The sequence below is a fragment of the Symphalangus syndactylus genome, chromosome 23, assembly GCF_028878055.3.
Source record: "Symphalangus syndactylus isolate Jambi chromosome 23, NHGRI_mSymSyn1-v2.1_pri, whole genome shotgun sequence".
NCBI classification, from domain to species: Eukaryota; Metazoa; Chordata; class Mammalia; order Primates; family Hylobatidae; genus Symphalangus; species Symphalangus syndactylus.
Window position 1 is genome coordinate 45,166,872 of NC_072445.2, and position 26,715 is coordinate 45,193,586.

Below are 26,715 nucleotides of genomic sequence, written 5' to 3' on the forward strand. Positions count from 1 at the left end.
ACACTATGAGATATCCCAAACAATTATTAAGGTGGCACCTGATTTTAGGGCATACAATTGTAATTGAAGAGCCAGAAACAAATATCTGAAATATAGGTTAACAAATAAAATTCAGCATTATCTCTTTAACCCTGAGAAAAAGAGACACAGCATTGTGACAGGATATTGGAAGAGACTGAGGAAGGAGATAAGAATTCAGGTAAGTTCTGAAAGAGGGATAGGATTTGGACATGAGGTAGAGGGAAGGGAGGAAGACATTGTAGACTAGCAAATGTAAGAACAAAGGCACCGAGATAGAATTCACCTGATAGCAATAGGTTAGCCATAGAGAGTGACCAGGGAGGACAAGGGGTGTTCTGGGAGTGGAGGAGAGAAGTTAGAGAGGGAGAGATAATGGGACCAGATGATGCAAGAGTTTGAAAGCCTTAAATAGGACTTTAAACTTTTGTAGATCCATGCACAGGTGACTGGCATCATTTATTCATTTATTCATGCATTCATTCATTTAACAAATATGTATGGAGTGCCTACTATGTGCCAGGCACTGTTCTATTTACTGAACAAACAAAGATTCGTGCTCTCATGGAGCTGATTTGGAAAGAGGAGATGGAAGGGGGGATGGAAAATAAGACAGATAAGTAAAATACTGACTGTTTTACATATGTAACATGAAATATACATGTTACCTATGTTAAATGCTCTGGAGGAAAAATTAAGTAGCATATAGAATAGCAAATTGGGAGGTACAATTTTAAATAGGATGGAAATTGAAAGCCTCAATTAAAAGGTGGCTTTTTCATAAAGACCTGAAAGAGATGAAAGTAAATCAAATGCATACCAGGGTTAAAAATAGATTGGCAGGGATATGGCAAGTGCAAAGGACCTGTGGCAACACACACATGCATGTCAGAGTAACCAAAAGTATGTCAGATAATAGTGTGGCAAGACTAGGACTGGGGAGGAGATAAAAGGAGATAAGGTGGGAAAGGTGATGACTTGGTGTGTGAGCAGGTCGTGTAAGAACTTTGGCTTTTTCTCAGAGACAGAGCCATTGGAGGTTTTCGATATGAAAAATGATATCATCTGACTCCGTATAACAGGATCACTCTGGCTGCTGTGTTTCATAGAGATGGTAAGAGACAAGAGTGGAAATAGGAGGATCTGCTGGGAAGCATCTTGCAATTCAGTTGAGAAATAATTGTGCCTGGAACAGGGTGAGAAATGGTCAGATTTAGAATGTAATTTAAATGTGTTCAATAAGATTTGCCAGTTAGACGTGGAGTGATAGAGAAAGAGGCATCAAAGATGGCTTCAAGTGTCATGCTTTGAGCAACTTGAAAGCTTGAGGAAGACCAGTAGTGGAGCAGGTCTTTGGGGAAAGTTCAGAATTTCAATTTGAGACATGTTGAAGGTGTATATTAGGCATGCAATTCAAGTGGAGATACACAACTAAGTGTATCCAAGAAGTTGAGAGAAGTGCTCTGAGTCAGACATATAAATCAAGGGTGGTCAGCCTTTAGTTGGTCTTTAAAACCATGAGACTAATTGAGATCACCAAGAGTGAGAGTGGACATAGAAGAGACGAGATCTGAGGACTGAGCCCAGACGAGCATCAGGTTGGCCTGGATCACAGTGATGAATGCCTAGACCCAGAGAAGGAAGCAGATATGAGCTGCTTTAATCCAGGCATGAAATATGAGAGCCAAGACCAGGATCATGGATGGGGACAAGCTTAAACTCATATCATTCTCTTTATCTGCCATCGTTGCAGGATTTAGGAGGACGAGAGTGACCTCGGGTTGAAACAGGAGGATCTTGAGTGCACTCAGGCCCAGCCGACTCACGTCCAAAAGACCGGGCTCGGAATAAAGACAGCACTTGACTTTTATATACACTTTACAAAAGGGAGTGGGCTAGCTTGAAGCAAGCTTACAGTGGCATGAAAGCAGGGATACAGAGGCAGAACAAACTTAGGATTGCACATAACCATTGCCAAGCAACCCAGGTGTCCATTATGAGGTTTGCCTGGGCACGGGCTTATCTCCTAACCTTCACTATGGTGCCCAGGCAGCTGTAGTTCAGGCCTACTCAGGCTTCTTATGACCTTCGTTGTACTTCTTAGATAAAACAGAATACTTGAAGTCACTAGTTATAGAGAACAGGAATCTATAAACTCATTTCATAAAATAAAGGAAAATTTGTTTTTCTTCTCCCTATGTTGAGGGAGTGCTGGGAGTCTCCAGAGAACATTAGATAATATTATCAAGACTTTTCCTGGGTCTGGGCTGTGCCTGTTGCTGCCTCTGGGACAAGTCAGCCTAATACAGGAAAACTTATTTCTCTTCTTTTTATTTTTCTTTGATTTACCACCTCACCATAGTCTCAGATTTAAATTTGTTGTTTTATAAAAGTTCAAGTTTCCTGCTCTAATTTAGTATGTGATTTAACATCAGCCAGAACTATTAGCTTACATTTAACAAAAGTAAATATTATCTAAAAATATTCTATCCAGACAGTTAAATCTTTCCTCCTGCCTGGTGTTGGCAGCACCTCTAAATTCAGTATCATAATTTGATTTTAATAATAGGCTGTCTCCTTCCTTGTCCAGAACATTAATTAGGAATCAGGATAAGACAAGGTGTGCAGACCTCAGCTTTTCTCTTCTGTTTGGCCATTCTGCCTTAACTCACTCATTAGTCATGCTTCAGCCAGTTTTTAAATGTGCCAATCTTTATTCAGATCAGTTTGAATTCTTTTAATAAGTTACATCTCTTAAGTAAAGCATTTGATGCTAAACCTCAGAACAAAATCTTTAATACAATATTGCCATGACTATGTCCATTGCTCAATAAAAATCCATTAAAGCAGCAATAACGTGATTTCACGCTTGGTGTATCAGAGCTCAGGATGTAGAAGTCGTTTTTTAAAAAGTTAAGTTCCTAGAAGTTAGTACACCCAAAAGTTTCTAGGGAAATGTAAAAAGTCTTTTTAAAAATCAACTGTCAAGTTCCAAAATCTGTTTGTTGAAAAGTATAAGTCACCTCTATAACTTAGGGAAGAAAAATGAAATAGATTGGTCAAAATTTCATCGAACTCATTTTGTCTTCTGATTAAACTCAATTCTTTGGGTGGAAACTCTTTCACCAGCTTTCTCCACACTTGGCTCTCACCTCAGTGCATAAAAAGCCAATGAGAAGCTGATATAGTTTGGATGCTGTCTCCTCTAAATCTCATGTTGAAATGTAATCCCCAATGTTGGAGGTGGGGTCTGATGGGAGGTGATGAATCATGGGGGCAGATTTCTGATGAATGGCTTAGCACCATCCCCTTGGTGCTGTCCTTGCTATAGTGAATGATTTCTCCCAACATCTGGTTGTTTAAAAGTGTGTGGCATCCTCCTCGGCTCTCTCTCTCTTGTTCCTGCTTTTGTCATGTGATGTGCTTGCTCCTGCTTCACTGTCTACCATAAGTAAAGGCTCCCTGAGGCCTCCTCAGAAGCAAAGCAGATGCCAGCACCATGCTTGTACAGCCTGCAGAACCGTGAGCCAATGAAACCTTCTTTTATAAATTATAAACCCAGTCACAGGTATTTCTTTATAGCAACACAAGAATGGCCTAACACAGGGGCCATCTGGAGTTTGCTTGATTATGGACCTGTCTCCATGGGACAGTTTAGAACCAAAATGAGTACTTAACTGCAGCACACATGAGCAGAAGAGCTATGAGGTGTGGGCAATTAAACACACATAGAATAACAGGACCATCTTGGCCAATGGACAGTTCTCAACCTAGATACTTAAACATTGGATAAGATCACTCTGATTTCCCTCAGCTACTTCCCAGGACTCTAGACTTATGAATCTAAACTAAAAATGTTGCATACTGCCAAAATTTCTTGAGCCCAGGACATCCCATTGTAAGATGATGCCAGCCTGAAGCTTCTTTAATTCAAGCCTGAAGGCTGTGAAGGGAAGAACTCTGGGCAACTACGGCTGCTGGCCTGATGTGTGATGTGCATCATCTTTTTTCAGTCACATACTGCACCCTTTCTTATTCTGCCCTGGAGGGTCTGGTTTAAGGGGGAGGGGAAAAGGAGAATTTCAGAGCATAAAGTTCTGCTTGGGGAAGATTAGTTCTGTACAAAATGCTGAAATGTGCAATATGCAACCCTCCAAGCACCCCAAGAGGGAGCAAGAGCCATAATGGGGCACAGGGTCATAAGAAACACTGACAGGGGAGATAGGAGGGTCCCAAAGACAAATGTTCCTTATTTTGTCATGGTTTCATCATAGCTGGCTATTAGGTAACAACTGAAAGTTCAGTTCAATTTGCATTAAGTAGCCTACTACGTGTCAGGTCCCATGTGAGGGCTGGGACAAGAAGGTGAGATGCTCTCCTCACCCTTGAGGAGTCACAGGCTAGTGGGGTACAAGACCCATAAACAGATAACATCAGTGTCATCCTTGACTCCCACCTGATTCATCAGGAAATCTTCTCAAGTCTATCTTCAAAATATATTTAGTTCTCACCTCTCCTGCCACCTCACCTGAGTCCAAGCTGCCATCTTCCATCACCTGGATGGCAACAATGGCCTCTCAGCAGATCTTCCTGATTCCATACTTGCCCATTGAGGACTCTTCTCAACCCAGGGGGCAAATCTTGACATCATCTGCTTCATAGCCCTCTAGCCATTTTCCATCTCACTAAAACCCCAAGTCCTCATGATGGCCTAAAAATCCCGTGATGGTCTGGCTGCTATTTAGTCTCATCCTTTCTTGCTCTGCTCCAGCCATGCTGGTCTCTCCCTGTTCTTAAAAACCCCAGGTGCGCTCTTGCACTAGGGGCCTTGTGCCTCCTGTACCCTCAGTCCCTCCTCACATCTCACTTTCTCAGAAGGGCCACCCTGACCACCTTATTGAAAAGTACCCCTTCTTCCCAGTCCCCTACCCCAACTGCTCCTGCTAGCACTGCCATTCCTGGCCCAACTCCACTTTTTAATTTTTTCCATAACACTCATCACCCTCTGTTATGCAATATAATGAATTATTAATTACATTTACTATTTGTTACCAGTCTCCCCTTTGTCTATTTTGCTCACTGTTGAATCCCTGGTGACTAGAATAATGCTTGGGGCATAGTAGATAGGTAATGAATATTTGCGGAATAAATTAAATTATTAAGAGGCTGAGATGATGATATGCACAAGGCACCACACAGGCACAGAGAAGGGGTACTGGGCTCACTGTGGAGGGAAGGCTACAGAAGATATTTTTTTTTTTAGGGCAAGTTGATATCTAACTGAATATCGAAGGATGAGCAAGAACCATGTGAAAAAAGTAGGGGGGAAAAAGCTGAGCTATCTTAAGAAGTAAAAGAGTAGTGGTTTAGTATGGTTAGTTGGAGGTGGGGGCAAGCCCCTCAGAGTCAAAGATAGTCAAAGGAATACTGGCAACATGCTGGAGATTCTACATGAAAATATATTCATTAAGTAGGTCGTGTTTTATAAGTCAATAAAATTGAGATAACAACAGCCAGTGCTAACATTCTGTTAAATCAACGTTAAAAATATGCTGAACTAGAAAAACCACCTCCTTATTGTTCTGTACCCCAGGCAATCTCCATCTAATTTCCTTTTTCATAGTATTCATTCTGTTAGAGGGCTTCACTGGAGCTTAGGTCAAAAGGAACCTAAGCTGGGAAACTGCTTCCCACTGCTGGGGGATTTCCCACTTCACCCTTTGGTGCTGAGCACATATTTACTCAGGATTTCAGACATCATTTTGCATGCTATTAAAACAAATCAACACAGTAAGAAGCTGAATAATTTCCTTAATTGAGATCCTGTCCTGAGATTCGATTCTCTCCTTGGCATTTGCTTTCTCCTGTCTAGGCCAATTACAAGTTACCAGGGTCAAGAGCACTTGCCTCCTTCCCAGCGCGGACTCACTTGACTGAGGGCACATTCAGAGCAGAGTACAGAGGGAAAGCAGAGAAGGCTCCACGGCTGAAAACCAGGGGAGCTTAGCTTCCAGCTTAACAGATGCCTTTAGCTAAGGAACACTTTTTCTTAGTTATCTGATCTTTAAAATGAGCTTAAGAACTCAACCTGGTGGTGACTTATTCACTTACCCTTTCTAAGCCTTAGTCATCAGATATATAAAATTGCGTGAACAATACCAACACTGCAGAAAAGTTGTTAGAAATAATATAGTATTTGGAAACACCAATTAAAAGCCTAAATATGTCAACCTGGTGGTACACATTTTAACAAACTCTTCTCAGTAATATGTATCCCTGACTTCACCATAAGGCTCAATGAGGTGATTCTGCTCAATAACTCTTTATATAATAAATATAACAATCCTACAAGTAATTAAGGCTTTGTCAGCAAATTTCCTTGCTTACTAATTAAGAAACCTGAAGATTTTAATAGGAATGAAGCACACACATAGGGATGAGAAAGGAATAGGGGAGGAGAAAAGACAAAGGAGCCAGATGCAGTTCAATACAAATCATTGATGAGTACTGGGAGAAATGCATCGAGTTAGGTGTTGAAACAGAACATGAGGATGAGTTTGCCAAAGGCAGCTTCCTACTTCACCACTTTCCGTGGAGCGTGACACAAAAATAGTCTCAAGGTCACTTGGAACAAGGATGACATGAGGGGAACATGAAATAATGACAACTACTGCAATAAGAGCTAACTCATTATATTCTGTACAGTATGCAAGTGCTTCATATGCATCAATGCATTTGCCCTCACAGGAATTAGGTACTATTCATCCCCATTTTACAGGAGAAGTAAATAAAGTTGAGAGGCTTGACAGTTTTCTTACATCATAGCTAGTAAGTGGCAGAGGTAGGACATGCATCCTCCATCTATCTGACTCTCCAACTGCACTAAATCAACATGCTAAATGAGGAGAATCATCCACTGTGGTGAGAGGCAGCTTCCATCTGTTTGGTCCTGATTGTCTAAGTCTGTATTTACTTGTTTCCGTGTGACTTCAATTAACATTGAGGTTATTGGCTGTTGCTTAGAAACCTAATGTTGACTGAACTTTTCAGGTTTCCCCACAGACTGGTGAACAGCTTTCTCTCTCAAATAGATGCAACCTGGTCACAAGAGAGAGTCTAAAACAGTACAGTTTTAGCCAGTATTTTTCAGAGTTGAGGTTTCCTCTTGCATTCATTTAGTCTTCAATTTCTCAAGGACGAACTCTCTAGCAAACACTGTTTCTGGGGTCTGGGGAGGGAGTGGGGGAGCTGCCCTCATGGAGATTACACTCATTACTTACCATGGTGCCAGTGTATTCTTCCAGTTTAGCCTCAGAAATGGCCTTTTTGTGGTGAAGAAAGAGGTCTCGGAGGAAGTTCTGTGGTGCCAAGAGAAGAGTCTTACTTTATATAGTGAGCAAATAAACTGCAAAGGTCTTAAAAGGCCTTATTTCAAGAATTGTGGGTTGTTTGTTTCCAGGAGGAAATAAAATGCTTTTAGCAAGCAATAAATCCAAGAATGGAGGGCTGTCACTGTTTATAGGGAGCTCACAGGACCCAGGGAATAGCTCCAGTGTGAAAAAGTTACCATAAATGCTCAATTATGCTTCTTTTCCAGAGAAAGCAATGTGACTTGCACTTCCTAAACCTTTTAAAAATGAATATATATACATATATGCACATATGTATGTATTTTTTGAGTCACATATTCAAATGCATCTTTCTTGGGCCCACAGAAATCAAATTCATGATACACACATATCAAATTCCCAATGATAAACAAATCCACCCTTCACCCAGTGACACTCACGCGGAGCTCAGCAGCTGATATAAAGCCACTGCTGTCAGCGTCATATTTGCGCCAAATCTGAAATACACAAAAGTCATTAATTAATTTATCCTCAGATAACTTGGAATAATTATGTGGTATCTACTACAGTTCAACGTCTGAAAACAGTACTTAACTGAATGGAAATTCCACTTTTGATGGGAAACTTTAGGCTTTCTTTGGTGAGAGCAATTTTGGGCAGAATCCACCACAAATGGATCACTGCATTCACTTGGATCCACCTAAGGAGGGCCACAATGGTTTCAATGAAAGACCATTGAGTGGGCTTTCATCAAAAGGGTCCTTTTGGAAAGCTCAGAATGGAAAGATAAAAAGGGATGAACTTCAGTTTGGGGCAATACTACAAACTAAGAAACCTCCTCAGTACTAAATACCTAAAAATGCAGCATCCTATGAAAATAACTTTTGGTTTTTTTGAGACAGAGTCTCGCTCTGTCGCTGAGGCTGGAGTGCAGCGGTGTGATCTCGGCTCACTGCAAGCTCTGCCTCCTGGGTTCACGCCATTCTCCTGCCTCAGCCTCCCGAATAGCTGGGACTAGAGGCACCCACCACCACGCCTGGCTAATTTTTTGTATTTTTAGTAAAGACGGGGTTTCACCGTGTTAGCCAGGATGGTCTCGATCTCCTGACCTTGTGATCAGCCCGCCTCGGCCTCCCAAAGTGCTGGGATTACAGGCGTGAGCCACCGCACCCTGCCAATAGCTTTTAATTACATTGCATAGATCGCAAGAAAGTGAAAGGACTTCTAAGAGACCCGACATGATGGGAAAGCATAAACTCGGAGTGATAATGTAGTACTGAAACCAAAGCCTGTCCCAAGTATATCTGCCGGTCCCTGGCAACAAAGCCTGCAGTTTTAGGAGAAAACTGCACATGCGGTAGACAGGGAATAAATCATGGGACCCACACAGGTGGAAAATTAGATTGAGGTGCCTGCTTTAAACTAAAACTTCAAAACTAAAACCTTAATGAAAGATGAACTTTAAAAAATTACACTGCAGAAAAGTCCCCTAAGAAATCTTCCCTGTGCGGTCTTGTCTCTGATGGAGGGGTAACATAACTCCGATAATTCCCAGTTATAAGCTACTCCTCTCATTAGTGTGAGGCCAGCATTCATCCAGCTGAAGATGCAGTTACTGAACTGGAAGACAGAACAGCTGAAACTTTTTGAGGAAAGCACTGAACTGCTTTATTCAATAAATGCTGTTACTCTCCCCACCTCTGATTATTCCATGGACAAGCCTCACATCAATTGGCAAGCTCATTAACTCTTGTACAAAATGAAAGGTTACACTAAGTTCTTTTTTCATTGACAGATTTTTCTTAGATCCTAAATGGGTTGCCTGTGTTCTGTGTTACCAACCACAAGAACCTTAATTATTAACCACAATCAGCATCCTGAGCTCACACTCTGCAGGAATAGTAGGAGGTGTTGATACTGATGCTGTGTTGACACTGATGTTGATATTTAGTGATAACAATTCAGAAACATCACTCCTTTCAGACCCTGTCATTTACGTCTGAATTTAGTCCAGTTTATAAAATCAGTTAAATGTGATTTATATCTTTTATCGTATGAATATGCCAAAACTATGAGAATTTCAAATAATTTTTAAAATTTTTGCATGCTTTTTAAGTGCCAATCTCCAATCAATTTCCGTTTAAATTATTGTATAGTTTTACTACAGCTGAGCCATTGGAGAGCCGAAGATTTTTATGTGACAATTCAGCAAGCCTATCTTTAAAGAATAAAGACAAAGTAAAGACATTTCCAGATAAACAGAAGCAGAGTTTATTACCAGCAGACTCTCAGTAAAGGATATACTCTAGGAAGAAGAAGGAACAGGAAGAAGTAAATCTAAGATATACAAAAAGGAATGGCGAACAAAGACAATGGTAGCAATATGACACGTGGTGACACGTGGGCAAATTGAAACAAATCTTAACTGCATAAAATTTGTGGGGTTAAAGAAAACAAGATAGAACTAATATTCTGGACAATAATGGCACATGAGCTGGTGGGTAAGAGTTATAGTGTGTTAAGATCCTGTGGTTCAGGGGAAAAGTAAAGACATTAACTTAGAATTTCTTAAAATATGTAGAATGTAATGGGATATAAGACAGTTAATTTTAAAAAACAAATTCAAGAATTCACAATGATAGTTTTAAAAATTGGGTACAGAAAGGGAAATTGATAAAATTACAGATAAAATTGACAAACTAGAAAGGCAGGAAAAGTGGAATTTAAAAAAAAAGAAAAGATAAGAAGCCTCCATAGGGCCATGTGCTTTTCCCACTTCTCAAGATTATTCAAGACTACACTAGGCCTAACATTTTAATACTATTTTTCTATATTCATGATTTTTTTTCTGATATCATGTTCACTATACAAAATTAATGAAATACAAAAAGAAAAAATGTATAATCTCCAGAAATTCCTATCCTGAATTACTTATTGTTTCTATGTGTTTCATTTCTATCATGTTTCTACAACATACACTAAAAAACAGAATTGGGGGTCATATTCTCTGTACGCTTGGGCAGTCTATTTGTTATTTTTATTAAAAATGTTATCTGAGTGTTTTTAAACACAATTAGAATCATTTTGAAAATGTCATTTAAAATAAATTTTAAATAATTATGACTTTATACACAATTGGAAAATACAAAAGTACAAAGAATAAAATCACCTGAAATCCTACCACTTACAAACAACCAGTATTTATTTGTGTATACTTACCTATTACATTATTGATTCAGGCTTTAGGGTAAACAACTTTTAAACAAAGTTAAGATCAAATTCCATATACAATTTTGTTTCTTAACATTGTATTGCATTTCCTTCATGTCATTAAATATTTTTTGAAAACTTGATCTTCAGTGATTAATAATGTTCAATACCGGAGTTTTTCTCTAATGAATCTGCAGCACCTAGAACAGTGCCTTGCATATTAGGGTGCTCTTAAAAATTTGTAGAATGAATGAATTATATGAATATATCATAACTAACTTTTCCATTATTGTTAGACATTTATGTTATTTTCAGTTTGAACTATAAGTGACACTGCGACATTATATGAACATCATTGGACAGAAAACTTTTGTCGACATCTCTGGTTTTAACCATAAAATAGATGCTGAAAAAGTAGAATTTTTGTTTTTTTTTTTTTTTTGGTTTTTTTTGAGACCAAGTTTCCCTCTTGTCGCTGAGGCTGGAGTGCAATGGCACGATCTATGCTCACTGCAAGTCTGCCTCCTGGGTTCAAGTGATTCTCCACCCTACGCCTCCCGAGTAGCTGGGATTACAGGTGCCCACCACCATGCTGGGCTAATTTTTGTATTTTTTTTTTTTTTTAGTAGAGATTGGGTTTCACAGTGTTGGCCAGGCTGCCTTTGAACTCCTGACCTCAGGTGATTTGCCCACCTTGGCCTCGCAGAGTGCTGGAATTATAGGCATGAGCCACCCCACCGGGCCAGGACAAAGATTTAAAATAAATAAATAAATAAATAAATAAATAAATAAATAAATAACTGTGGATAATGAAATTTTGAAGGATCCTGATTGAATTTTTCCAAAAATTTCTTTCCATAAAATTATTCCACGATGTATGCCTACCGACAGAACGTCAGTGACAACCTCTGGGCTTCCTTGAAAGCATTGCATATTTTTGTGGATTTTCTTAAAATCTTTGCCATTTTGCTTAAAAAAAAATCATTTTCTTAATGTGCATTTCTTGAGTTACTGGCATAAATTCATGGTCCTTTCAGAATCTCTTCTGTGAATTGCCTACGCAAAACTTTTTATCTCCTAAATGGGGACATGGTAACTATTTCCAGTGTGGGGCTCCGGATGCAGTGGCTGTCTTGAATCTGCTGCTCTGGACTTGCGGAAACCCTTATCTGCCCTTCCCTGGTTGGTTGTCACCAATAGAGCAGTAACACTGAGAGGCTGAGAGAGGGGGTAGCCCAGAGGGAAAGCGGTAAGAGAGGTCATTGATACTGCCTTTAACTTTTACTCTCCCATGATTATAAACAGAAGGCCTGCTGGCTGGACCAGCACTCTAATAAATTGTTTTGACTGTATCATCATGCCTTAAAAACTAAAATTAGTTGCCGCTATTTTCTAGAGTCTAGATTTAGATAGTATTCTCAAAAGGCTGAAGCTACATAGGAATATTGGCTTCAGATGGGGCACATGCTCTCCAGTTTCCATAGTCCCCCACCTCCCCTCCCTCTCCATTCTTCAGTGTACCTGTCTGGCCTCTTGTCTAAAGTTTCCTCCAGCCCAAATTAAAGGAGTCTGTCAGCTCAGGAGCACCCCAGGACAGTACTGAGAGAACACTGGGGTTTGGGACCAAAGTCCTCACTCATCACTAAGGCATTTTTTGCTTGGTCTTATCCTCTGTGCTCAGCTCTCCCTTGAGCACTGGGCAGGAATGGTGGCAGCCACAGCAGGTGGCTAAGATCATAGCCTTGTCTCAATCCTCTTTTTCCACAGAGACACAACCAAGCACTCACCTGCATAAACTCCACGCTGCTGTCCAGTGGGTTTTCCCGGCGAAAGAGCAGAAGAAAGTTTTCATCCTCAGATAAGAACATACCAGCAAGCTAAAGGAACAGAAAGAATAACAGTCAGGGACACTGGCCAGTGTCCATTTGAAGAGTGCTCCCTGGTAAAAGGCATGGTGGTGCATATTCCAGGGCAGAAGGGCTCAGATCTTCCAGGATGAACAGCACAGTTTGCAGTTCTGTGGTCTTGACTGACATTCTTTGATTCATTGATTCTTTCAGAAAGTATCACACTCCTACTAAATATAAATCACTATGTGTATCTGCCTTCCATGAGCTTAAAATCTAAAATAATGATGACTATAACATTAATATCAATAATAAGTTTCTTAAGTGCTTGATATGTTCCAGGCAGTATTCTAAGAACTTCCAATACTAAATTAATTTAATTCCATAATAACAGAAAATAAAAATAGCAAATAATGCTTATGTTTGCCAGGCATTATTCTAAATGCTTGCGTATGCTAATTCATTTAATCCTAATAACAATCTATGGGGTACACAACATACCATTACTGTTATTTTCTAGTTAAGGAAACTGATCTATACAGAGATAAGGAACTTGCCAAAGTTTTGTAATTAGTGTGCGATGAAGTCAGTATTTCAGCTTGGCGATCTCAAGCCCACACTTTTAGTCAGTATGGTTTGCTGGTGAGATGCTGTATATATACAGTACTTCAGCGCAAAAGCAGGAATGACTGCTGCCTGGCTTGATACTTGAGTGTTAGCTATGGTTTATATTCTTTTACATTATTACTGTCTATAAGATACTACAACAGTTGACTCAAGTATGATAAATTCAACCAATCGGCTTTTTTATATGAGCACCAGTTTGACTGATTTACTTCATGCACTCCCTTGACCAAAGTTATAATAATATCTTATTCCCCTATGTAGTTATAATACTTTTTTCAGGTTTGGCTGTGTTCATTGCCAAACCTAGAGTATTGTAGTGTATGTTGTCTTCTTTCTGAGCTGTTCCCATAAACAATGGTCATTTCTTCTATAACTGACAAGTTTGCTCAGTGTCTGGTACGATACCACAGACTGAGTCCACAGCAACTGCTCCAGAAGGGATTTAGGTGTGATTAGCTCACATTCTCATTCACATTTTCTAATTGGATATGGGTCAGCTCAAGGACACACCATGTTAACAATAACTATCAGATGTTGACTGCCTGCTACATGGCAGGTACCAGCAAGGTGCTTTTGAGTTATCATCTCATTAAGTCCTCACACCAGTTTTTTCAGGATGAGTATAAATATCCCCTTTTTATCAATGGCAGGCAGTGCAGTTCAATGTGTAATAGGCTTTAGAGTGAAATTAAATTTCTTCTCCATTACTTACTAATTATTTGATCTTAGGTAATTTAGTTAATATATCTGTGCCTCAATTTCCTCATTTGGAAAATGGAGATAATAATATTGATATCCTGGTCCTGATGGGAAGACTGAAAGTAAGATGAGCCAGTATTTATAAACTGTTTAGGAACATACCTCATACATATCAAGTAGTCAATAAATGATAACTGCCATGTTGGTAAAGATTATAAAATTGAGGCTCAGAGAAATTAAGTAACTTGCCTAAGGTTTCATATTCCACCGTATTGACTTCATGCTTTTCCCATCAACCTACACAGAGTCAACTGGAACTGGGCACTGCTCTTTGAGACTAAGGGTGGCCTTTTTCCCATCTTATTTTTTACTAGAAAATCCAACATGAGTCAAAGTGGGCTGATTTTTATGTCACGACTACCTGTAATTGGAGTAAGTGAAATGGTCAATGGTACAGCAAGGGAATGTGGGGGAAACAAAAGGCCTTGCTGCTCCTTAGACTCACAGACTCATAACGTTTTAAGGAGCCTTGAGAACGATGCAGTCTTGCACCATCAGTTTTTGTACAAACAACAAACTCAGTGACACTCATGTGCAGGATTACAAGACAAAATGGTTGGCCAATTACTCGGAAATGTCTATCTGTTATTAGTAAGACAATGATGTAGTTTTCAGTTATTTGCTGTTTTTCTCATTCATTAATTAGGTCGAGAAATACTGAGCACTACTATGTGCTATGCTCTGTTCCAGGTTCTGGAAAATCACAACAGTGAACATGTAGTTAGGAATATTTTGTTTAGTGCACCTAACTTGCTGTTTGCATTTACTGTTCTGTTGATGCATACATTGATACTTTTACATCCAGTATAATGAGAATTTTTGGTTACATATACAATTTTGCCTTTGATTAAAAGTTTGGAAACAGCTACACTCATAAATCTAGAGTTTAGTTTATTAGTTTTCTGAAAAGGCAGTATCCTGGTGAACATGCCCACTTTTTATAAAGGGACATTATCCTGCTCTATTAACATAACTTCCTGAAGAAATTGTCCTATTATTTTCTTCAATAATATTGACTGCTCAAATATGGCAGTGTCACAGCATCAAGAGACTAGCTCTCCCAGTGTCAGGTAATATGTCTAACAGGCAATTTTGACTATGAAAAAATATCTTAGTTTCAGATTGACTCATTTTCACATACAGATTTATAGCTACATAGTATGAACCTGTATAGATTCATATCTATAAGCAGGGTTCCACTAAAACCATTACCACTTATTTGGTCATGTTATTCTAGGAAAGTAACTCAAGTCCTTATCAGCAAAATGGGGATAATGTTCCATGCCTATCATCATCTTAACTACTATGGGAATACAATAACAAAATATATGTGCGCAATCTCGGCTCACTGCAAGCTCCGCCTTCCGGGTTCACGCCATTCTCCTGCCTCAGCCTCTCCGAGTAGCTGGGACTACAGGCGCCCGCCACCACGCCCGGCTAATTTTTTTTGTATTTTTAGTAGAGACGGGGTTTCACCGTGGTCTCGATCTCCTGCCCTCGTGATCCGCCCGCCTCGGCCTCCCAAAGTGCTGGGATTACAAGCGTGAGCCACCGCGCCCGGCCGGAAGTCCTTTCTAAACTGTAAACATTTTTGTAACTGGAAGGAGAAATGATCAGGTAAGTTGTAGACCATCCACAGCCCTACACATGTAGTATAGTTACATGCTTTAGTATGTGCTCCATAAAAGTGGGTTGAGTTGAAGTAAAGACAGCTATTGTCTGTCGTGCTTTCAATAATCTTAGGGATAGATCTTTCCCACATGCACTGGGAGCTGATGCTGAAGTTTAACCTTATTTATTATCAGTAAGTTTTTCCTTATATCAATGTTCAGTTTGAACAGGACACTGTATAAAGAGACAAATGGTAGATCAAGTAATTGAGAGGCCTCTATCGTTTCAATTCCCAAATTATAAAATAGGTACAAATATTGATTGACCTAAATAAAATGATAAAAGAATTGCACACTCCTTGTTACAAAGTAGATGAAAAAGGAGAGGTGATTACTTTTAAAATGTTATCTAGGCCAACTGCCTTTCAGAAATCTCTAATTTCCTGATCAAATATGAAGTTTCCATTGTCTTTCAAAGAATATTACAGCCCAAGACGACAAAGTAAAGAAAAAAGACAGTCAAGAAGAGTAGAGCCATGAAAGATACAGTCAGGAAGGTTACCTCTTTCATCTGAATGCGACCATCTTTAGAGGCATCTTGGGTAGTCATAAATTGCTGTTTCACCTTGTGCAAATTTGCTTTCATGACCGTGTCCTGCAATTGACCAAACAGAGCCACATTAAAGCCACTGGGATCTCAAAGATATAGTTAGAATAGCAAATATTCAAAACATACAGCGTGAAAATTATGTTTTTTGAACCTGGAAGGTAGGTTCCTTGGCCATTTAAAGTGATTTTACCCTTTTGTAGAAGAGAGAGCAATGCTGGAGATTTCTTGAGCAACCAAGCACTAATTAGAATCTTGACTAGGTACAATTTACAGTTAATGAGTTACTAAAATATTGATGAAAAGTAGCTTAGAGACTAGGGTGCTAAAAGAACAAATTTGAACAGTGTTATATTTGGTTGTAACAAAAGACTGTATTGTAATTACAGGTTTTCTTCCCAATAACTCAGAGGTTTTACATTTTTTAACTGAAAAATCCAGTTCTTCTGGGCCCCCAGGTGTCTGTAACTCATTTTTAATCTTCTTTTGTATTCTCTGAGGAAAAAAAATAATGAGAAGGGAGAAATAATTAAAGAGGAGACCAAAGTAATAAGGTAATTGCCGAGTTAACCAAAGATGTTGCAACTCCCTTCTATGTAGAACTTTAGTTGTATTCTTTGGTGGATTTTATGGTTACTACAGTAAAAGTGACATATGTAACCAACAATGAAGAATTAATTCTGATGCAAGGGTTGAGAAGCATAGATAATCCCAAACAGTGCCCAGTTCTAAGATTCTAGACTTGCTGAAATTTATGCGAAATTCATTCTCCCTAATACTATCATGCTGTCTCTTGTCCCAAGCCCTCCAGCTGTAAGTTAGACGGGCTGAGAAGAGGTAATCCTGTTGACTCACTATCCTCCCTGTTGGTGTTGGGGGTGGAAGTGACTCAGCCTTCAGCACACTCTCTGGATGCATCATCCATGCACATGTGTACAGGACAGTTCTCTGGATGGCCTTGGGCTAACTCAGTTCTTCTGCCTTTCTCACTTGTATTTCTCAAGAATAACCCCAGCATGTGCTGGTAATGCAACATCCTGAGATAAGGAAGAACTTGCCAAAACAACCCAGGTTCAAGATGTCCTAAAACACTTTAGCCCACCACAACACGTTGCCTTCAGGTATAAAACCCAGAAAAGACTGCTTTCTGTCAAGCACCTACCATGTGCCAAACACAATTCTGGCCTGGTGATATTATAGTCAGCAAAAGAGACCTGGTCTTTGCCCTCCATCACAGGCTGGTGGAAGGCATCTTTATCCAGCCTTCCTTTCCACTGAGACCTCCCCCTAATGGGTTACAAAGAAGAGAGGAGATGGTGGAAAGAGAAGTGTGGTGGGGAATTAACAGCTGCCACATCCAGTTCCTAAGAATAGGAAAGAAGAGCAGGTGAATAAACATTTTTGGAGTGCCAGCCAGAGGATGGGCACTAAGCCAAGCTCTTTAACAAATATTATCTCCCTGGATCTTCACAACGGCCCTGGGAGGCAGAAAAAAATGTACTATACCCTTTAGCCCCTGGCTTCCTTGCTGGCCTGCTAGCTTCTTCCTCTTTGGGGACCTTGTTTTTTTCTTTTGTGCTCCAGCTTCTTATGTGGAAATTCTCCTTTATCATTTTCCCAACACTGGCTGAGAAAATGTTTCTGGTTTTTTTGTAGTCTTGACTTGGAGGGGCTGTCAGTCCTTACCGCTTCCCATCAGGCTGTCATCTCTTCAGTTGACCTCTTGCATATGGCAAAGAACTTGCCAGAACAACCCATGCTCTGTTTTAGTCCTTCCTAGTACAAAATGTCCTAAAACACTTTAGCCTGGCACATCATGTTGCTCTCAGGCATAAAACCCAGGGAAGACTGCATATGGCAAATGTTTTCCAGTGAGTAGAAAATCTAGTAGAAAAGTAGTACAAACTCTCTACCTTCCAGATCTTAACATATGAAGACTAATACTCAAATTCATGATAATTTTATCCATTGCTGCATCTATAAATCAAAACGTATGATTCCTTCAGATTAGTCTTCATGATTTAGAAGCAAAAGAATAAAGAAGAAAAAAAATCAGAGGATGTTTGGCACCCTTTTCTAAGGATCTGAGACCCTGCCCTTTCATTTCACTGATGGAGAAAACAGGCCAGAAGGGTGATGCAGCTGAATACTGGCAGAACAATCTTGAAACCAGCATATTTGATATCTGGTCTAGTGCACTTTCCACCACACCTTGCTGTTGGTTGAGATGAGGCAGAGAGCACCTAATGGAGTCATTGCATTCCAACATTAAGTCGTTAACAAATGAGAAATGGTTCAAACGAAATGCAAGGAGAGCTTGATGACTTGCTTTGGGGATTTTTCAGGATGGTTTCTGGCAACTAGTTAGATAAACACATGCTTTAAATATCATAAGACCCTGAAGGTTTGAAAGCATATTCTTAGAGAACCAGGGAACACTTTGGTCAGCAAGAACAATTTTAATGCTAGGGAAGTTCCTGGGCATTATGCTAGACCTCAGCCTCCGACAATTGTCATCCATCTTACCAACTCATTGCAGGAGGTGGGTGCATAGCAAATGTTTGTTCAGGTTATAATGGTGAGGTAGAAAAGATGCTGTGAGCTGATATGATTTAAGCTATTGGATCCTCTAATATCTGATTCTTTAAACTTCCAGGATTGGTGTGGATACTGGATATATAGGGAACTGCCAAGTTTCATGTCAGTCAGTAGTTTGCCTCTTCCCTGTTCAATCACACACAAACTTTTGTCAGCAAGTGTAAAGATAGAATTGTATTTCCTTTTTTTTCACTTGTTGCTTTTTGCTGCAAGTGATGATAAATAGATGAAATGCATGTGACAGAAAGAGGTTAATGAATTAATGGCTTGTATAGTTCCCAAATGGATCATAAATAGTGAGGAATAAACTTTATTTGAAATAAATTGCAGTGAAGGTGAGTCTCTGTGAAAAAATTAAAGTTATATGAATAAGAACTAAAAAACAGCATCTATATGTATAGCTATTCTTTAAAATTATAAACCCAAACCACTAGCATTTGTGATTGAGATGATGTATGAATCAAATGGATCTGTGTATTCTAGCCATATCAAGGTCATCTGCTGTATCTCTGGCTTTGGTTCTGTATTTAGAAACACAAAATGATTAAAATAAGAGGACTTAGACAGTCTGACTCTGTAAACATCAACCAAACATATTCATATGGTGATTATAAGTGGGGAACAGTGAAGGGTCTAGTTAAAAAAAAAAAATGAATACCAGATGGGCGTGCTGTCTCATGCCTGTAATCCCAGCACTTTGGGAGGCTGAGGTGGGTGGATCATGAGGTCAGGAGATTGAGACCATGCTGGCTAACATGATGAAAACCCATCTCTATTAAAAATACAAAAAATTAGCCGGGCATGGTGGCACATGCCTGTAGTCCCAGCTACTCGGGAGGCTGAGGCAGGAGAATAGCTTGAACCCATGAGGCGGAAGTTGCAGTGAGCCAAGATCGCACCACTGCACTCTAGCCTGGGCAAGACAGTGACACTCCCTCTCAAAAAAAAAAAAAAAAAAAGAATAGCTTTCTAAATGAACACATACCAGACTAAAAACTGTGAAAAAATACATTCGTGATTTGAAACTAAAGCATCAAGTGAAGAAATGAGTGATAATGCCTGTATCATTTGTCTAAGACAGAGCAAGTCTAACAGGTCCTTGAGGTGACAGTGTGTCTGTTGTCTTCTGTCTTCCTTTGAGTAGCCTCCTTTACTCATGAAGGACCAAAGAGTGGTGGTGAGTATGACTTAAGGCATCCTCCAAAGGCTACCCTAGCTTGGAAAACTTGCTCTCACAAACTGGAAATCATATATATATGCACACACACATATACACATATATGTACATATATACACATAATATATATATATTATATATATATATATATTTTATATATATATATATATATATATATGTATATATAACCTTAAAAGCATTTCAGTGTTTAAGAGAGTCAGCTTCATTGATCCTGTGTGGGATAACCCCTTGGTGGATCTGAGGCAAAGTGGGGCATACAATAAACACTGGGAAAACTAAAGACCCAAGAACATATTGCATCGGCATAAGAACATACATGTTGGGTGCTTTTGCAACTAAAAGCACCTTTCACTTGTGTTATCTTATTGGTCTTCACTGTGAAACAGGCAGGCCAAAACATTATTCTAATAATTATTATTTTATGGATAGGAAAATTGAGACCCAGGAGGTTTAAATGGCATGTTGCTATCACACAGCTCTAGGTGCAGAGATAGGGAATGAGCATCGGATTTCTGCCTCCACACGTAGTTGTCCTTCCCACACCCCCATGAGTCTTCTTTGCAGTGGGCCTTCAGAGACAAGAGGTGCATTTTTTTTTATTCTCTGTGGAAGGTGAACAGGTTCTTTGAGACTCAGAGTTCTTCTGTCAACCAGGTTTCCTCATGTGACACCCCACTAATCGTGGTGGGATTAACCTGTCTAGTCTCAGCACCAAAGATTTTGTGTGTGCTTACATTTGAGGGTTCATGTACCATACAGGAAAAGCACAATGGAAATCACTCAACAGGGTTGAACTTCACTTTGAATTTTGGCTTGGTCTTTTAGATTAAGAACTCCACAAGCATATCATTCATTTCTTTAACTCTGGAACACAGGATCTGTTGGATGAATAAATGATTCTTTATGATGGGTTGGGCATTCCCAAAGGAAGTTAACTAACATAGGTCACGTTGGTGAAAAATTAGATTTTAAAGTAAATAAATGTGAAGCCAAAGAAACAGTGGCCAGATTCTACATTACCTTTAGTTTGAGGGCACAGAATCTTGGCTTCTGTCTTCTCACACCCCTAACCTCAAAGCTCATGACTATCCCTTTGACCTAAAGCAAAAGAAACTGGGGCTTCCTCTGTTGTAATTTCCCATCAGTCCTTATCTGAGACGCTAGGCTCCAGCAGGGTACTTATATCCCTGAAGTATTGAAAGAGGCCCAGGATGTGGTTCAGTCTGTACATGAGGGGTATGTACGCATAGAATCTGGTGCTTATCCATGGACTGGCTAAAATCTCAGCATTTGGAAAGAAAAGGTTTGCAGGGAGTAACAGAAACAGCAGCAATTGCAGCTGATGTTTCCATTAAGTCAATCCCCTCCGAGGCTCTGAGAAACAGGTAATTACAAGCAGGCTGGTTGCTCTCTTGGATAGACTAGCAGGCAGCTTGCTCTTAGAAACCTCAAAGTACCTTCTTCTGAGATCTCTGTGACCCACTAATCAGCAGAGGAAAGTAGAGCTATTCATGCCACTGAAGGCTGGCTTACCACTGCTGAACACCAGAGCGAGGGGCTGCCTGATTGTGGAGGCCTCCCTGCTGCTGGATTCTGTACTCACTGGGCGTTACCAATCAAAAGCAGGTGTCACAATCAAAAGGTGACTGTTCCTGAACTGAAGGGGCTTCCATTTTGGAAGTCCTGCCCTATTGTTAAGAACTTGCTTAAGGCCTACTTATCACTCATCAGAGACAAAACCCAAAATTAGGAATAGCTTCCTTAATCATGGTTGTCCAGCTAGCATGGAGTGCCCAGTGAAGGTCCCTGCAAACACACTCCCCAGAGTAATGCCTCAGCATTTTGAAAGGCATCCAATGGCAGATGATATCCTTTCTAGTTAAGAGTTCAAACTTATCATCCTGGCTCCAAAAGTTTTCTTCCCAGCCAAGTGCTCATGAGATATGCCTGGGGCTGTTGCCACAGCTCAGTGGGATTGGCCTAATTATATCAGAAGCCCCTCTCCAAGAGTCACTGTTCCTGGAGGAAAAGAGGGTAAAAAAACACACAAACTGACTTTGAGTGCCTTTAAAATGAAAGATCCTTGGCAGACCCCAAATGTACTTAAATACCTACAGGATGAGACCTAGGGGTCTGCATTTTAACAAAAAAATATAATTCTCAGGCATACTGAAATTTGATTTGCACTAGGTTAAGGATTATGAGACCTTCCAACCCCCGTTCCAGCCTCAGAGACATTTGCACTGAATGCAGTTGCACAGGACACCAGTGAGTCCTTTGTTGTCCTCTTTCCTCGAGGATTACACTTGCCCCTGTGTAAGAGCATTAGTCCATGGACCAGGTCTGAGATAGGGACAGTGATGAAAACAGCCAAGCTGCAAGAGATGACATCCCTCTTTTCTCTCACAATGGCAACAATGCTTCTAAGGTTAGCCAAGACCTCAGATGAAGATATCTCACAGCATCCTCAACTTAGAGCAGACCCCAACTTGATGAATGAGTATTAGATACTCCAGCTTCAACATTGACAGCAATTTTTCTCCTCCCTTTTATAAATCACTAGAGCAAGGAGCCCTCTGAAAAGGTGAGAAGTTCCAGTTCCCTGAGGATAGATTTTTAGGAGCTGGCCATCCCATTTATTCCAAGATTTTGAGTGGTTTTAACTTCGTCTTTTTGCTTTCCTCAAATACCCATGTCCATGATAGATAAGATGGGTTTCTGGAACACGATAAGCCTTACATTTACAGTTGTAAGTAGAAGCCCTGTGGGCAAGGCTGGTGGCCTTCACCATGGGCTGCTGGCATGTGAAAGTGGCTGGCAAGATTGAAGCAGAAGCCTTACTTGGGGGAGGCTTCCTCAGCTCTACCTGTAGCTTGTGTAGGTACAAGAATGAAGGATAAAGAGGAGTGTGTGCAAGTGGTCTGAACAGAGGAAAGAAGGGGCTTGTGTCTCTATTCTTCTCATCTGCTGATCCTTTCACTTCACAGGCTGCACAGGGTAAGGGGTGGAGTGCAGGCAGACAAAGAGCAATAAAAGGTTCAGAAAAAGGGAGATAAGAGACAAAGAAAAGGGTGAAGGAGAAAATGATGAGAAAAGAAATGAAGGTCAAAAAGAGAGACAGGAAAGAAAGAAGAAAGGAGAAATAAAAGACTTGGGGAGAGAAGAGACCAAAAGAGCTTTGAGAAGCAGAGAGACTGGAAAAAGAATGGGAAAACAAAGAGACAGAGAGATGGAGAAACAAATAAGAAACTGATACAAGAAAGAGACAAGAAAGATGGGCAAAGGAGAGGTCAGAGAAAGGCAAGAAACAGTGGCAGATGAGAGCCATGAAACAGAGAGATGAGAAACAGAAGTGAGCAGAAAAATGACAGAGACAGACGTAACAAAGAGAGAGAGACAGAATGTGAGAGGCAGACAGAAATAGACGGGGACCAAGAGATCTGTGTGGCTGAAGGATGCAGATGCCAGCCCTTTTGTTTCTGAACTGGCTTCCCGCGCCCCTCACATACCCTTCCCATGTTCTCAACAGTGATAAAGAGCTCCTTGTTCCCTCACTGAGCTCTCACATGAGAATGTGATGCACTTCTATTCCTCAGATAAACAGCTGAAGGATAAGGACAAAGTATCTCCATCATTCATTTAAATTCAGTTGTCCCTAGAGCGTCTCCTTCTACTATGCATGCCCTGCTGGAGCTTTCATCAGATCGAGCCCATCCCCAGGCTGGCCTCCCCTCATGTGTTTCTGTGTAAAATTTTTCTCTGCTTCGGTACAGAGACTTTCAAGAGTTCATTTACATCTCCCAAGGACAGATTTACCATCAGATGGACACTAGATAGATTGGCTTCCATTTGTATCTGGGCTCTGAGTATGCTGGTTGTTTTCTGATTTGTCATTCCCTGAAAAATCTGTAATCTCTTCTAATAAAATGAATAATGGAAAAATGATTTTAAATGGTTTGTAGTTTGCTATCAGAGGAGTATCATACATATTAAACACCCAGAACTTTAATGTGCTTAACATGTTTTCCAGTTTTTTGAACAAAGTGGGCTACTTTATCCCCAGGTATAAATCAATTAGCAGAGACATAACCAAGGAGATGTTCAAAACCAAGCTAACTGAGTCTACAGTTAGGATCTCTGAGTGGATGACAGATGTTACACTAAAAGTCAGTGACCAGCATGTCTAATGCTACAGTTGCACCTTTTATAAAACCTGCCTAAATCCCTCTATGTTGCTAGGAGAGAGGGAGAAATTACATACATGCAAGGAAGAAAAGAGGTCAGTTGGAATTAATAGGTACAAATCAATGTACGACTTGGATGTGTGTATCTTACTAAGGGGCATAAATTAAGGCTTAGTGTGCAAGTACTTACATCAGCACCCAGTTTCATCAACATGTGGAGAAAGAAAGCATCGAGTTCCTTCTCTTCTATGTAGCCTTTTTCTAAATGCAAGAAAATAAACATAAATAATACTAACATATAAAATAACACATGACAGTATTTATCTTAATATGTTTTTAATCTCACAATTTATAAAGCTTCCATCAACACTATTTTTTGTTATTCCAATAACAAAGTGCCAACACCTACCTCTAGAATACATGGGTTTGAACAGTAAACACTGTTCCAGAATAAGTGCTTTATGCTAGGGTTTATATTAGTGCTTGGAAAAGGAAGGCTATTAAGCACATGAATTTTAATCAATGAATAAACATGAACTTTACAATAAAATTTAACCCCCAAATTTCTGAAGCTTGGAGAAACTTAACAGGTGTAAGTATTGAATCCTAGTTTGCAGAGTTAAAACACACCTTTTAGATATTTTGTTTCTTTATTAATAAAAACAAATATTAAGTATTTCCATTTTATTTTCAAGTAGTTTTTTGGTGGAGGAGTCATTTTGAAAGTGATAAAATTTATTCTAATTTTGAGAGAGTGAGGGGTGTACAACAAAGTCACTGAGTAAAAGTGAGCCCATTTAGGGAAGGATGACTTCAAATAGCTGAGTCTCAGCCCACAAAGCCTTGAACATATACAATGATATCAGTCATTATATATACAATATATATGTATGTCTACCATATACGGCGCGCGCGCACACAAAGAGAGATTGGAAAGGGGAAAGTGGAAATTCATTACCCAGAATTTTAACAAGGTATATAGATGTGTATCACCAGTATGCCAAACGTCTGTTAATGATACTGTATTAGGTACAATGCATTAACAACCCAGGTCGACAACTTTTCCTACAGTAAAGGGGAAACTCTAGGTCCTTTCAACGGGCTGAGCTTGGAGCCACGTCTACACCTGAGTGTGCAAGTGGCTTGTTCTACTCACCATCTGCATCAAAGCGCTGCCAGACCTGCCAGAAGCCAGCGGCGTCCAGGCGCCCCGGAGTGGGTTCGCGGGCGCTGTCCATGGTGTTGACGCCGAAGACCAGGCACCGGCGCGAAAGGACCTAGACAACTTTGGTAAGGACTCCTTTACCGTATTTCTTGACTCCCTCTCCTGCTTCTTTCGCTCTCTGATTAGCTTCGAGTAACTGTTGCTGGGGAGGACGCGAGCGCTGCTGGCCGTGGCGTCGCTGAGCCGTCCCTCAGCCCTCAGCAAAACCAGCTGCTGGAAGCCCGCCCCGCTACTGGCGCGCCTGTCCCCGCCCGCCATGCGCGCTGTCCTGGCAGATCCTGTCTGTCTCTGCGCTGCGGGGGATTCAGGAAGAAAGAAACTCTCCAGGCGTCCATGGCTTACTGCTTTTGCCCTTTAACTTGCTTCTCGGACTCAGAGAAGACATCCCTCTTACGTTGATTCACTTTCCAAACTTGTGTCTCAAGGGGATTTCTAGGGAGAGCTGCCTCATTTAAAGGGTTGCAAGAAGTGTCAGTGTTAGGGTCCTTTGGACTTGAGGATTTAGAAATGTAGTGTGTGGAGAGGGTAGGTGAGAAGGGATGGTGATGGTGGTAAGTGGTTCCCTTTAAGCAAGGAGTAAGTCAACAGCAATTATTGAGTCCTGGTTGTATAGGACATACACATTGCTGTACCATAATGCACTATAAGGACTTGCAACTAAATAGGGATACTGCAAGTCACCATGATTTAAAGTAGCATCATTAGGATGCTGAGGAAAATAAAAACTAAGCCATACTCTGCCAGGAAAAGAGAGTCTGGGGGAGATGTGTCTGCCTGCAGGGTACTTAGGTAGAAGGCTCAGATGATTGTGTTTGGCTCCTAAAGGCACATTAAGACCAAAGGATAAAAATCAGTTGGAGGAACACAGAGCTTTCTGACAATCAGGACTGTTCAAAATTGGGCAATACTTTGTGGAAAAGTGTACAAACTACACTGATACCTTTTGACTATATGTTTAGAACCTTTTGTTGGATAATCTATAGAAAGTGCTTGGATATTAGATAAGAAAGTTGAACCAGATATAACTCTTCTTTATGGCACCCTGATTCTGGTTTTAGCATTCAGATTTATTTATAAAAAGCATGCATGCATAAGTCATCTAAACCAGAGTAGTGAAAAGAACATGATACTCAAGGTCAGATAGTCCTGGGTCAGGATCCGAGTTCCATTATTTACCAGCTTTGTGAACTGCACCATTAGTTCTCATCTCCCTAATCCTCAATTTTCTTATCTATAGAATGAGGATTAAAACATCTGTTTTGGAGGGTTTCTGTGAGGATCAGAACCATACATAGTAATGCACAATGAATTATAGCTGCTATGGTGTTGTAGCTGATGAGGGGTGACTCTATTAGAGAAAACAAGTAAAGTCTAAGAGATTGTCATTGGCAAGAGGAACCTAATGAAAAATGACAAAGAAATGTAATGTTTTATCCTGGATGTGATGCTGGAACAGAAAAAGGCCATTAGGTAAAAATTAAGA

General features: G+C 40.2%; 1 protein-coding gene across 1 annotated transcript in view; it reads right to left on the minus strand.

Annotated features, from left to right (window-relative positions):
• The window catches only part of SCGN (secretagogin, EF-hand calcium binding protein), a 42,236-nt gene extending 16,802 nt beyond the window's left edge, over window positions 1-25,434 (minus strand). Inside the window, exons 1-6 of the mRNA XM_055264258.2 lie at window positions 25,164-25,434; window positions 24,198-24,268; window positions 15,983-16,075; window positions 12,365-12,454; window positions 7,808-7,864; window positions 7,299-7,376 (exon numbers count right to left, since the gene is read on the minus strand). Of these exons, the coding sequence (XP_055120233.1) occupies window positions 7,299-7,376; window positions 7,808-7,864; window positions 12,365-12,454; window positions 15,983-16,075; window positions 24,198-24,268; window positions 25,164-25,245 (471 nt within the window). The 5' untranslated portion in view covers window positions 25,246-25,434. The remainder of the gene's footprint in view (window positions 1-7,298; window positions 7,377-7,807; window positions 7,865-12,364; window positions 12,455-15,982; window positions 16,076-24,197; window positions 24,269-25,163) is intronic.
• Window positions 25,435-26,715: the final 1,281 nt, after the last annotated feature.